A 14,223-nucleotide genomic window follows, 5' to 3' on the forward strand; every position below is an offset into this window, starting at 1 on the left:
TAGAAACAAGAAAACTATGAAATGGAAGAGCTCACTGATAAACAGTGAGCAGACATACAATAAAGGTAGGAAATCATCCATGCAGTACTAGTTGGGAGGTTAAAAGACAAAAGTAGTAAAATCATCTGTATCCACAATACACAGTTAAGGTATACATAAAACAATTAGATGTAAAATATGAAATCAAAAAACAGTAATCACGGGAGAAGGGTACTAATGTGGGGTATATAAAATGCAATTGAAATGACAAAATCAGCAGCTTAATCCTGTGTATATAGCTGATGTATCAAAACCTCATGGCAATCACAAACCAAAAATATATAATATATATATACACAGATAGCTTTACCATCTGAGCTGTAGGACTTCTCCATAGTTCAGATGGTAAGAATCTGCCTGCAATGCAGGAGACCTGGGTTCAATCTCTGCATCAGGAAAATCCCCTGGAGGAGGAAATGGCAACCCACTCCAGTATTCTTGCCTGGACAATTCCATGGACAGAGGAGCCTGGCAGGCTACAGTCCATGGAGTTGCAAAAGAGTTGGACACAGCTAAGTGACTAACACATACACAAAAGTAAAAGGAACCCAAACATAACACTAAAGGTAATCATCAAATCATAAGATCAGAGAACAAAAGAAAGTGGTGTGGGGGAGACCTACAGAAGTCCACAACAGTTAACAAAATGACAATAAGAACATATATTGATAATTACCTTAAATGCAAGAGTACATCATGAGAAATGCTGGACTGGATGAAGCACAAGCTGGAATCAGGATTGCTGGGAGAAATATCAATAACCTCAGATATGCAGATGACACCACACTTACAGCAAAAAGTGAAGAACTAAAGAGCTTCTTGATGAAAGTGAAAGAGGAGAGTGAAAAAGTTGGCTTAAAACTCAACATTCAGAAAACTAAGATCGTGGCATCTGGTCCCATCACTTCATGGCAAATAGATGGGGAACCAAGGGAAACAGTGACAGACTTTATTTTGGGGGGCTTCAAAATCACTGCAGATAGTGACTGCAGCCATGAAATTAAAAGACACTTGCTCCTTGGAAGAAAAGCTATGACCAACCTAGACAACATATTAAAAGGCAGAGACATTACTTTGCCAAGAAAGGTCTGTCTAGTCAAAGCTATGGTTTTTCCAATAGTCATGTATGGATGTGAGAATTGGACCATAAAGAAAGCTGAGTGCCGAAGAATTGATGCTTTTGAACTGTGGTGTTGGAGAAGACTCTTGAGAGTCCCTTGGACTTCTAGGAGATCCAACCAGTCCATCCTAAAGGAAATCAGTCCTGAATATTCATTGGAAAGACTGATGCTAAAAGCTGAAACTCCAATACTTTAGTCACCTGATGCGAAGAGACCCTGATGCTGGGAAAGATTGAAGGTGGGAGGAGAAGGGGATGACACAGGATGAAATGGTTGGATGATATCACCGACTCAATGGACATGAGTTTGAGTAAGCCCCGGGAGTTGGTGATGGACAGGGATGCCTGGCGTGCTGCAGTCCATGGGGTCACAAAGAGTTGGACACAACTAAGTGACTGAATTGAACTGAAGGGGATTAATTGCCCCAATCAGAAGGCATAGACTGGCTAAATGAATACAGAAACTAAACTTGTATATGTGTTGTCTAGAGGAGACCCACTTCAGTTCTAGAGACATGAAAACTGAAAGCAGTAGGATGGAAAAAGGCATTCCATGCAAATCGAATTAAAAGGAAAGCTGGAGTAGCAATATTCATATCACACCACTTTTAAAAATAAAGAAATGTTGAAAGAGACAAGGAAATTACATAATGATCAAGGAAAGAAGATGTAACAATTGTGAGTGTATACACACCCAACATAGGAGCACCGCAACAAGTAAGACAGATATTAATAGACATAAAAGTGGAAATTGACAGTAATACTAGTGGGGAACTTAAATGCCCTCTTACATCAATGGACAGATCATCCAGACAGAAAAATCACTAAGGAAACACAGGCCTTAAATGACACATTAGACCAGATGGAAATATACGTTTCAAGGGCACATGTACCATTCTTCAGGTTTGGTCGTGTGTTGGGTCACAAAGCAAGCCTTGGTAAATTTAAGAAAACTGAAATTGCATCAGGCATCTTTTCTGATCACAGTGCTATGAGATTAGAAAGCAACCAGGGAATTCTCTAGTGATCCAGTGGTTAGGACTCAGCACTTTGTCTGCTGAGGATGTGGATTCATTCTTTGGCCCTGGAACTGATATACCACAAGCTGTTTGGTGCAGACAGTGAAAAAGAAAGCAACCACAAGAAAAAAATCAAAAACATAACATGTGAAAGCTAAACAATATGCTACTAAACAACCAATGGATCACTGAAGAAATAAAAAAATACCTAGAGAAAAATGAAAATGAAATCATGATGACTGAAAACATATCGAACAAAAGCAGTTCTAAGAAGGAAGTCTGTAGCAGTACAAACTTGCCTTAGGAAATAAGAAAATATCAACATAGCTTTATACCTAAAGCAACTAGAGAAAGAAAAACGATTGAAATCCACAGTTAGTAGAAAATAAGAAATCATGAAGATCAGAGCAGAAATAAATAGACACTAAAAAAAAAAAAAATGTAGAAAAGATCAATGAAACTAAAAGCTGATTCTTTAAAAAGATAAACAAAGTTGATAAACTTTTAGCTAGATTCATTATGGGGAAAAAAAGGAGAGGACCCAAATCAGAAATGAAAAAGCAGAAGTTAAAGCCTATACCACAGAAATACAAAAGATCATAAGAGGCTGCTACAAGCAAGTATTACAGAAGGAAATGGCAACCCACTCTGAGTATTCTGGCCTGGAGAATCCCATGGACGGGGAGCCTGGTGTGCGTCCATGGGGTCGCAAGAATTGGACACGACTTAGCGACTAAACCACCACCACAAGCAAGTATATAACCATAAAATGGACAACCTGGAAGAAATGGACAAATTCTTAAGAAGATGCAGTCTCCCAAGACTAAGCAAGGAAGAAACAGAAAATATGAACAGACCAATTACCAGTACTGAAATTGAAGCAGTAATTTAAAAACTTAACAGACAAAAGTCCAGGACCAGATAACGTCACAGAAAAATTGTATCAAACATTTAAACAAGAGTTAACACCTATCCTTCTGAAGCAGTTTCAGAAAATAACAGAGGAATGAGCACTTCTGAACTCATTCTCTGAAGCTACCATCACCCTGGGTTTCCCAGGTGGTGCTAGCAGTAGAGAACCCACCTGCCAATGCAGGAGATGTGAGACTCAGGTTCAGTCCCTGGGTTGGGAAGATCCCCTGGAGAAGGGCATGGCAACCCACTCCAGTATTCTTGACTGGGGAATTCCATAGACAGAGGAGCCTGGCAGGCTACAAGTCCATAGGGTCACACAGAGTCAGACACGAGTGAAGCAACTTAGCACACATGCACCATCACCCAGATACCAAAATCAAAGATAATTACAAAAAAAGAAAATTACAGGCCAACATCATTGATGATCATAGATGCAAAACTCCCCAATAAAATAAAATAAAAAAAATCTAGCCAGCTGAATCCAAAAATACATTAAAAGGATCATACATCACAGTCAATTGGGATTTATCCCAAGGATGTAATGATTTTTCAGTATCTGCAAGTCAATTAATATTATACAGCACATTAACAAGTTGAAGAATAGAAACAATATGGTCATCTCAATACATGCAGGAAAAGCTTTTGATAAAATTCAACATCCATTTACGGTAAAACTCTCCAGAAAGCAGCCATTGAGGGTACCTGCCTCAATGTAATAAAGGCCATATATGACAAACCCACAGCTAGCATCATAATCAACAGCAAAAAGCTGAAAGCGTTTCCTCTAAGATCAGGCAGAAGACAAATACCCACTCTTGCCACTTCTATTCAACATAGTTTTGGAACTTCTGGCCACAGCAATCAGAAGAAAAACAATCCAGACTGCAAAAGAAGTAGTAAAATTATCACTGTTTGCAGATGAAATGAGACTGTACATAGAAAATCCTGAAGATGCTATCAGAAAACTACTAGATCTCATCAATGAATTTACTAAAATTGCAGGATACAAAATTAATACACAGAAGTCTGTTGTACTTCTTTACACTAACAATAAAAATCAGATGATAAAATTATGGAAATAATCCCATTTACCATCACATCAAAAAGAATAAAATATTTAGGAACAAATCTACTAAAGGAGGCAAAATACCTATAATCAGAAAACTGAGATACTGATGAAGAAAATTGAAGACACAAACAGATGAAAAGATATACCGTGTTCTTGGATTGGAGGTATCAACATTATTAAAATGATCATACTGTCCAAGGCAATCTATAAACTTAATGTATTCACTATGAAATTTACAATGACATTTTGCATAGAACTAGATAAGAAATTTTAAATTTTGTATGGAAACACAAAATCCAGGGTAGGCAAATTCAATCTTGAGAAAGAAGTGCAGAGCTGAAGGAATCAGTTTCCCTGACTTTATACTACAAAGTTACAGTAATCAAACAGTTTGGTACTGGCACACAGACAGACATATAAATCAATGGAATAGAATGGAAAGCCCCAAAATAAAGCCACACACCTATGGTCAGCTAACCTACATAAAAAAGGCAATGATATACAATGGAGAAAGATAGTCTTTTCAATAAGTAGTGCTGGTAAAATTGGACAACTGCATGTACAAGATCAGAACATTCTCTAACACCATTTACAGAAATGAATTGGATTAAAGATCTAAAAATAATGTGGGATGCTATAAACTTCTACAGGAAGACGGGCAGAACACTCTGACATAAATCACAGCAATATCTTTTTTGATCCATCGCATAGAGTAATGGAAACACAAAAATTAACAAATGGAACCTAATGAAACTTAAAAGCTTTTCACAACAAAGGAAACCATAAACAAAGTGGAAAAACAACCTGGAGAATGGGAGAAAATATTTGCAAATGATGCTACCAACAGAGATTAATTTCCAAAATATATAAACAGCTCATATAGCTCAACTTCAAAAAAATAAACAACCCAATCAAATAACAGGCAAAAGATCTAAGCAGGCATTTCTCCAAAGAAGACATACAGATAGCTAAAAGGCATATGAAAAAAAAAAAAAGCTCAACCTCGCTAATTAGTAGGAAAATACAAATCAAAACTACAGTGAGGAAGTCACCTCATACCAGTCAGAATGACCATCATTAAAATGTCTATCAGTAATAAATGCTGGAGTTGGTATGGAGATGAGGGAACCCTCCTACACTGTTGGTGGGAATGTAAATTGGTGCAGCTACTATAGGAAACAGTATGGAAATTCCTTAAACTAAAAATCTGAGTTACCATATAGCCCAGCAGTCTGACTCCTGGATGTATAACCAGAGAAAATGATAATTCAAAGGGGTACATGTTTGCCATTGTTCATCACAACCCTATTCACAGTAGCCAAGACATGGAAATAACCTAAATGTACATCGAAAGAGATATAAAGAATCCATGGTACATTTATACAGTGGAAAATTGTGGGTGTGGGTGTGGGTGTGGGTGGGTGCACTCACTCAGTCATGTCCAACTAACTCTGTGCAACCCCATGGACTATAACCCACCAGGCTCCTCTGTCCATGGAGTTTTCCAGGCAAGAAAAGTGGAGTGAGTTGCCATTTCCTACTCCAGGGGATCTTCCCAATCCTGGGATCGAGTCTGTGTCTCCTGCATTGACGGGATTCTTTACTACTGCATCACCTGGGAAGCCCATGGTGGAATATTACTCAGCTATAAAAAGAAAATGCCATTTGCAGCAACATGGATGAACCTAGAGATTACCATACTAAGTCAAACAAAGAGAAATATCATATGTCACTTATATGTGGCCTCTAAAAAAAATGATATAAATGAACTTATTTACTAAAGCAGAGGTAGACTCACAAACATAGAACACAAACTTGTGGTTACCAAAGGGGAAAAGAATAGGAGAGGGATAAATTAGTAGTTTGGAATTAGCAGATGCAGACTACTAAATATCAAAATAGATAACCAACAAGGACTTACTGTATGGCAAAGGGAAGTATACTCAATATCTTGCAGTAAATTACCACAGAAAGTTTTGTTGTTCTCTTTATTGTGTATTTGCTTGGGTTTTCTTTTATAAATTCTGAGACAGTTTCATTGGTAAGAATATCTTTTTTTCCCAAGTTAAAGTTGAACCCAGATTAGTGAATTGGAAAAAAAATTAAAACAAGTGTTTCCTTTTAGGCAACTGACTGATAATTTCTAACAATTTTAATGAGAGAAATGAATATAGATGTTTTCTTGTACTTTGCTATTCCTAGCAGCTGTGTACTAACGTCAACCAAATTACTCATTTCTTATTGCCAAAATGTCTTATTTTAATGTGTGTATAATTAACATGTAATTTTTTTTTATTTATCTCTGAATGGAGGTTGTGGAATGAGTCAGAAGCTTTAAAGAATCCAATAATATTTTCCAAAAATATAACAACATTTTAGATCATATCAATATCTATGTTATTCCTCAGTTTATGAATTCACACATGTAATTAAAATATTTTTAGAATATAAAGATTAGTTAATAGAGCTAATTTAGAGACTCTGGGGTTATTATTGTTTTTTGTTAAATACTACTCTATCCTTAGCTACTCAGAGAGAACACTACTTGTTAAATATATGCTAATTTCCTTAATATAACTTGTTATTTGGGGTTATGTGTTAGAATTAAGACTAACAAAAGTACTAGATAAATTTTATTTTCTTTGAGCTCAAAAAATTCTGTGGTAGAATATAGAATAATAACATTGGGTTGGCAAAAATGTTGGTTCAGTTCAGTTTTTTTCCATAAGATGGTTCTAATAGCATTCGTGTGCATTTGTGCTCAGTCACTTCCGTTGTGTCCAATTCTGCAATCCTATGGACTGTAGCCCACCAGGCTCCTCTATCCATGGGATTCTCATATGGTAGTTGATTAACTTGAGGAAGTCTATGTTTCTGTCATTGGATTAGTTAAGTTTATTGGAATAAATATATATACACATATATATAAAGTAAGAGGAACTCAGTGTATAACAGCTATATTATTCACATTAGAAAATGTAGAAACTAAAAACAGAAAAAATAAACAAAATGTGAGAACAGATATTCTAGGATTATGAATAAGTAAACCAGACTATCTTTAAATAACTTATTAATAAGATCTTTGCTTCCCCCACCCCCCAGATCAAAGATTCTGTACTGCCTGCATATAAGGATTTCTGTAAAAATCTACCATTTCCAACATATTTCCCTGATGAGGACGAAAAGGAGCTACCAGAAGATTTGTATGATGAAGAAGTGTGTCAGCCTGGAGCACCTTCTATTACATTTGCTTGACTTCACTGGACATGAGAGAACCCCACATATACTATGAATTCTGATGAGCCAGAACAGTAATATAACCAGGAATTATGGAGTTTTTTCCTTAGTTAAAACATACCACATAACCACATGGTTCTCTTTTACCATGTATTTCTCAAATTATCTTAAATGTTTATAAATTTAATTTCTACTAAAGATTTGTCTGTCTTTGTGAAAGGGTGGTTGTGGAACGGTGTCAAGTCATATGGAGACTAAATAACTTATCTAGATTAAAGAAAAAACCATTTCTTGAGACTCAAAAACAGAGGAATTCAGATCTTTATCTAAATTATAGAAATGTTGATGTTATAGTTAAAGGCCTGACACATAATAAAATCACAAATTATGGGTCTTATATATTACACTTGTGTTAGGAGGTATAGTTATCTTTTAGCTTGATTACTCAACTGTAACTCTTTTTTTTTTTTTTTTTGGCTGTGTCTCACAGCATACAGTGGTTAAGACTCTGCACTGAATCACCAGGGAAGTCTTGTAATCATTTTTCCTTGATGCCTTCCAAAAGGGATTTGAAACAACCTGGATGTGCATTCAACAAACTTATTAACCACCTGTTACTCAAAATGTTAATAATAGCTCCTGGGTTTCTCTTCATTGTATGAAATGAAAATATTTACTAATGGCTACTTGTGACAGATAATTAAGCCTAACAATGTTAGTATCATGCTCACGTTCAGTTGTTCAGTCATGTCAGTCTCTTTGCAATTTCATGGACTGTAGCCTGCCAGGCTCCTCTGCCTATGGAATTTTCCAGGCAAGGATACTGGAGTGGGTTACCATTTCCTGTTCCAGAGGATATTCCCAACCCAGAGATAAAACCCCAGTCTCTTGCATCTCCTGCATTGGCAAGCAGATTCTTTACCTCTGAGCCATGCTCTAGGCCAGTGTAAGTATAAGCAAGACTTACTTAACTACTGGATTTCCTCTGGACTAAATTCCTGAGGATACACAGAATTTTAACTTTTTAAACTTCAGGTGTCTTCTAAGACTTGATTCACATAGCCACCCAAGAGACTCACTAACCACAGTGTTACACCTTTTAATAACAAATTCACTAGTTATCAGGAAATCACACAAAGACCTACCAGTATTTTTGGGTCCGCATTGCATTTCTCATTCTTAATTTTAAATCCAGCTGAAGCCACATCTCTCTTAAAGTTTTCATTTATACTTCATCTCATTTTGTTATCGATTTGTGGTAGTTGACAGATCCATGTGTTAAAATAGTAAAGTAAGGAGAAAGCATGAAGGATTATATAAATTAGTATAAGTGGGGGTTGAGAAGGAATGGTGCCAATATAATACAGTTGAGCAGGCTGTGGTCTCAGTTGAGCAGAGGTGTTATATGGCTCTTAGCTTCCTGGATAGCAAAGTAAAACAAATAACATTGATTTGTTTCATGTTTCTCTTTAATTACGAGGTCCTCAAGAGGAGTAATTTTAAACTGCAGTAAATCTTAACACGTTATTTTTTATTAAAAATAATTTATCAAGCTAGAAATTTCTAAACTTGTTAAAAATAAACATATTCAAGGGTAAAATATTAGACACATTGTTGTCAGAGATCAAATAAGACTATCCTTCACTACTTCTAGACAACAGTGGTTTTGGAGATCTTAGCCAATGCAGTAAAACAAGAAAGAATAGTGATACAGATACAGGGAAATGAGAATAAATCTCATTTGTAAGAAATATGATCTACTTAGAAGATTTAAGACAGTCAACTGATAAGCTGTCAGGACAAATGAAGACAGTTCTAGTGACTAAGTACAGCATCAGTATACAAACATGGACAGAGGAGCCTAGTGGGGTACAGTCCATGGGTTGCAAGGAGTCAGACATGACTGAGGGACTAACACGCTTTATACCAACATATAATAGCAGTATTAGGAAGTTCTGTGGTATGGAAGTGAATACTATCCACAGCAGCAATTTTTTAAAAACTTACTGAGGAAAGAAGCCTAACGTATTCTGAGGTCTTACTGGAGAACTAAAAATGTAATTGAAGAACATGAAAGAAAACCATGATGGTCCTCTCTATTATTTAAGTTATGAATGAGGAGATGTAATATTGTAAAGAATTTAGCCTAATCCTATTTTTAAAATCTCAATATGACTTACCATAGAACTGTTCAAACTGATTGTAAAAATGGAATTAATGCATAAATGTAAGAATAACCAAAACTTAAAATGGTACCCATTCGTTAGGTTTGCCCCATTGTTTATTTAGGGATTATTTATACCTATTAAATTTTGAAATTCAGAATATTGTGTACATCAGTTCACTCCTTTAATTAACTGCATTTGACCAAAAGATTTTAGTAAACTTATAGATGTGTCAAGGTTGCTGATGAAATGATGGGAAGTAGTTGTTAACCTACAAGACAGATGAACAGTTATTGCTGGAGAACATAAAATCTCGTTTCTGAGTAAGGTATTTGCTGAGGTTTGTATCAGGAGTCCCCAACCTCCTCTGAATGAAAAACTGTTTAATTTCCCAGAAGCCATTGATGGGGGAAATCATTACTCAGGAAGGATGCTTTATGCAGTGCAGGAAACGAATCATATCATCTGAAAGTAACCAGATGACAGAAGAAGGGCAGGATGTGTGGCCTTTTGAAGAAGTCAGGAAATCCTCTACACCAGAGAACCTGCCCCACACCCATCATCATCTTTGACCAGAGTTTATGTTACCCAGTCCAACCCAGCAAACCAGGAGATGAGTTGTTGGGGCAAGGAAAGCCAGCAGACGAATAAGATGGTGGGCTCATGTCCCAAAAAAAGCAATGTTGCCTAAATCAGGATTCAAGTTTCTTTTATACTAAAAGGGTAGGGAGTAAAGTCAAACACCCCCCTGGTTCTGATCAGACTCTTGAGAGGATGTTTTAATTTCTTCCTGCAGTCATTCACAGGTGGGCCTGGTCAGGGTGTTTCCTCTGAGCTAAAAAGAGGTATTTTAGCTTAATTCTCATTACCTGCGAGGCAGGGTTCCCAGAGATGGGCCATTATGTATAATTTAACCTTATAGGCAGCATCCCTTTAGTGATTAACTTATAACAGAAAACAAAGTTTCTTACCCATTAAAATTTCCTACAGTCAGTGTCCATTCTGGTGAGAAAAGGGACAAAGACAGTTGTGGCTCTTTCCTGCTGAACAGGGGCAATGAATATTCTTTAGAATCTTTAGTAGTAAAATTGTCTTTCCTTTATTATCTACAACTATTTAGTCCTGTGGTCATGTATGGATGTGAGATTTGGACTGTGAAGAAGGCTGAGCACTGAAGAATTGATGCTTTTGAACTGTGATGTTGGAGAAGACTCTTGAGAGTCCCTTGGACTGCAAGGAGATCTAACCAGTCCATTCTGAAGGAGATCAGCCCTGGGATTTCTTTGGAAGGAATGATGCTAAAGCTGAAACTCCAGTACTTTGGCCACCTTAAGCGAAGAGTTGACTCATTGGAAAAGACTCTGATGCTGGGAGGGATTGGGGGCAGGAGGAGAAGGGGACGACAGAGGATGAGATGGCTGGATAGCATCACTGACTCGATGGATGTAAGTCTCAGTGAACTCCGGGAGTTGGTGATGGACAGGGAGGCCTGGCGTGCTGCGATTCATGGGGTCGCAAAGAGTCGGACACGACTGAGTGACTGATCTGATCTGATTTAGACCTGATGGAAACTCTTAGCTCTTTGTTTCTAATATGTAATTGAACATAGGATTGGGCATAGGGATGGACTTGGGTTCTAGTTCTCAATACATATATACTAAATACCTATGCTATAGAATAAAATACATTGACTCCTCTCCAGCCATAATGAAATTACCATTTACTTCAGTTGTGTACGCAGACCTGTTGGAGGCAAATTCATGAGGAATGTTTAGTATAATGTGCAAAGTTTTAATATAATTGTCAACTTCTAGGTCTTTCAGAGCATTTATAGATTTATCCCATCTAGGTAGATGCCTAGAAAAAACAACCATACAGTATTTCAAAGGGACTTAATTTAATCCTATTTCTGAGAGCAACTGATCTGGAGCAAGCCTTGTTGTCATTGTTCAGTCGCTAAGTCATGTCTGACTCTTTGCGACCCCATGGACTGCAGCATGCCAGGTTTATCTGTCCTCCACTATCTCCCAGAGTCTGCTCAAATGCATATCCATTGAATCAGTGATGCTATCTAAACATCTTATCTTCTGTCGCTCCCCACCCCACACCCGTCTTCTCCTGCCCTTAATCTTTCACAGCATCAAGGTCTTTTCTAATGAGTTAACTGTTCACATCAGGTGCCCAGAGTTTTGGCACTTCACCTTTAGCAACAGTCCTTCCAATGAATATTCAGGGTTGATATCCTTTAGAATTGGCTGGTTTGATCTCCTTGCAGTCCAAGGAACTCTCAAGAGTTTTCTCTAGCACCACAATTTGAAAGCATAAATTCTTCAGCATTCAACCTTCTTTATGGACCAATTCTCACATCTGTACATGATTACTAGGGAAACCATAGCATTGACTATATGAACTTTGTCAGCAAAGTGATGTCTCTGCTTTTTAATATTTAATCTAGGTTTCTATAGCGATCCTTCCAAGGAAAAAATGTCTGAATATCATGGCTACAATCAATGTCCGCAATGATTTTGGAGCCCAAAAAAGTAAAATCTTATCACTACTTCCACTTTTTCCCTTGTATTTGCCAGGAAGTAATGGGAACAGATGTTATGATCTTAGTTTTTTTGTTTGTTTATTTTAATTGGAGGCTAATTGCTTTACAGTATTGTGGCTTTTTTTGCCATTCATCAACATGAATCAGCCATGGGTGTACATGTGTCCTCCCATTCCTGAGACCCCCACTCGCCTCCCTCCCCACCCCATCCCTCTGGCTTGTCCCAGAGCACCAGCTTTGAGTGCCCTATTCATGCAACAATTTTCACTGGTCATCTATTTTATATACAGTAATATACATGTCTCAATACTATTCTCAAAGCATCCCACCCTCATCTTTTCCCACAGAGTCCAAAAGTCTGTTCTTTACATCTATGTCTCTTTTGTTGTCTTGCATATAGGGTCATCACCATCTTTCCAAATTCCATATATATGTGTTAATATACTATATTGATGTTTCTGTTTCTGATTTACTTCACTCTGTATAATAAGCTCCAGTTTCATTCACTGCATTAGAACTGAGTTCAAATGTGTTCTTTTTTATAGCTGAATAATATTCCATTATGTATATGTACCACTACTTCCTTATCCATTCATGTGCTGATGGGCATCTAGGTTGCTTCCATGTCCTAGCTATTGTAAACAGTGCTGCAATGAACATTGGGGTACATGTGTCTCTTTCAGTTCTGGCTTCCTCAGTGAGTATGCCCAGCAGTGGGATTGCTGGGTCTTATGGCAGTTCTATTTCCAGTTTTTCAAGGAATCTCCACACTGTTCTCCATAGTGGCTATACTAGTTTTCATTCCCACCAGCAGTGTAAGAGGGTTTCCTTTTCTCCACACCCTCTCCAGCATTTATTGTTTGTTGACTTTTTGATGCCAGCCATTCTGACTGACATGAGATGGTACCTCATTGTGGTTTTGATTTGCATTTCTCTGATGAGTGATGTTGAGCATCTTCTCATGTGTTTGTTAGCCATCTGTATATCTCTTTGGAGAAATGTCTGTTTAGTTCTTTGGCCCACTTTTTGATTGAGTAGTTTATTTTTCTGGTATTGAGCTGCATGAGCTGTTTGTATATTTTGGAGATTAATTCTTTGTCAGTTGTTTCATTTGCTATTATTTTCTCCCATTCTGAAGGCTGCCTTTCACGTTGCTTACAGTTTACTTTGTTGTGCAAAAAAGTTTAATTAGGTTCCACTTGTTTATTTTTGTTTTTATTTCCATTACTCTGGAAAGTGAGTCATAGAGGATTTTGCTGTGATTTATGTCAGAGAGTGTTCTGCCTATGTTTTCCTCTAAGAATTTTATAGTTTCTGGTCTTACATTTAGATCTTTAATCCATTTTGAGTTTATTTGTATGTATAATGTTAGAAAGTGTTCTAGTTTCATTGTTTTACAGGTAGTTGACCAGGTTTCCCAGCACCACTTGTTAAAGAGATTGACTTTTCTCCATTGTATATTTTTGCCTCCTTTGTTAAAGATAAGGCATCCATAGGTACTTTCCATTTTGTTCCATTGATCTATATTTCTGTCTTTGTGCCTGTACCATATCGTCTTGATGACTGTAGCTTTGTGGTATAGTCTGAAGTCAGGAAGGTTGATTCCTCCAGTTCCATTCTTCTTTCTCAAGATTGATTTTGCTATTCAAAGTTTTTTGTGTTTCCATACAAATTGTGAAATTATTTGTTCAAGTTCTGTGAAAAATGCCGTTGGTAGCTTGGTAGGGATTGCATTGAATCTATAGATTGCTTTGAGTAGTAAACTCATTTTCACTATATTGATTCTTCCAATCCACAAACATGATATATTTCTCCATCTATTTGTGTCATCTTTGATTTCTTTCATCAATGTTTTATAGTTTTCTACATGTAGGTTTTCTACATGTAGGTCATTTCTTTAGGTAAAATTTATTCCTGAGTGTTTTATTCTTTTTGTTGCAATGGTGAATGGCATTGTTTCCTTAATTTCTTTCTGTTTTTTCATTGATAGTGGATAGAAATGCAAAGGATTTCTGTGTATTAATTTTATATCCTGCAACTTTACTATATTCATTGATTAGCTCTAGTGATTTTCTGGTGCTTTAGGGTTTTCTATGTAGAGGATCAGG

The 14,223-nt window shown here is 36.9% G+C and overlaps 1 protein-coding gene across 1 annotated transcript in view; it reads left to right on the forward strand.

The window, feature by feature from the left end:
- The window catches only part of MRPL3 (mitochondrial ribosomal protein L3), a 59,216-nt gene extending 49,492 nt beyond the window's left edge, over positions 1-9,724 (forward strand). The window contains exon 10 of the mRNA XM_005888176.3: positions 7,265-9,724. Within this exon, the coding sequence (XP_005888238.1) occupies positions 7,265-7,417 (153 nt within the window). The 3' untranslated portion in view covers positions 7,418-9,724. The remainder of the gene's footprint in view (positions 1-7,264) is intronic.
- The last annotated feature ends 4,499 nt before the right edge of the window (positions 9,725-14,223 follow it).

The sequence above is a fragment of the Bos mutus genome, chromosome 1 (assembly GCF_027580195.1).
Source record: "Bos mutus isolate GX-2022 chromosome 1, NWIPB_WYAK_1.1, whole genome shotgun sequence".
Classification (NCBI taxonomy): Eukaryota; Metazoa; Chordata; class Mammalia; order Artiodactyla; family Bovidae; genus Bos; species Bos mutus.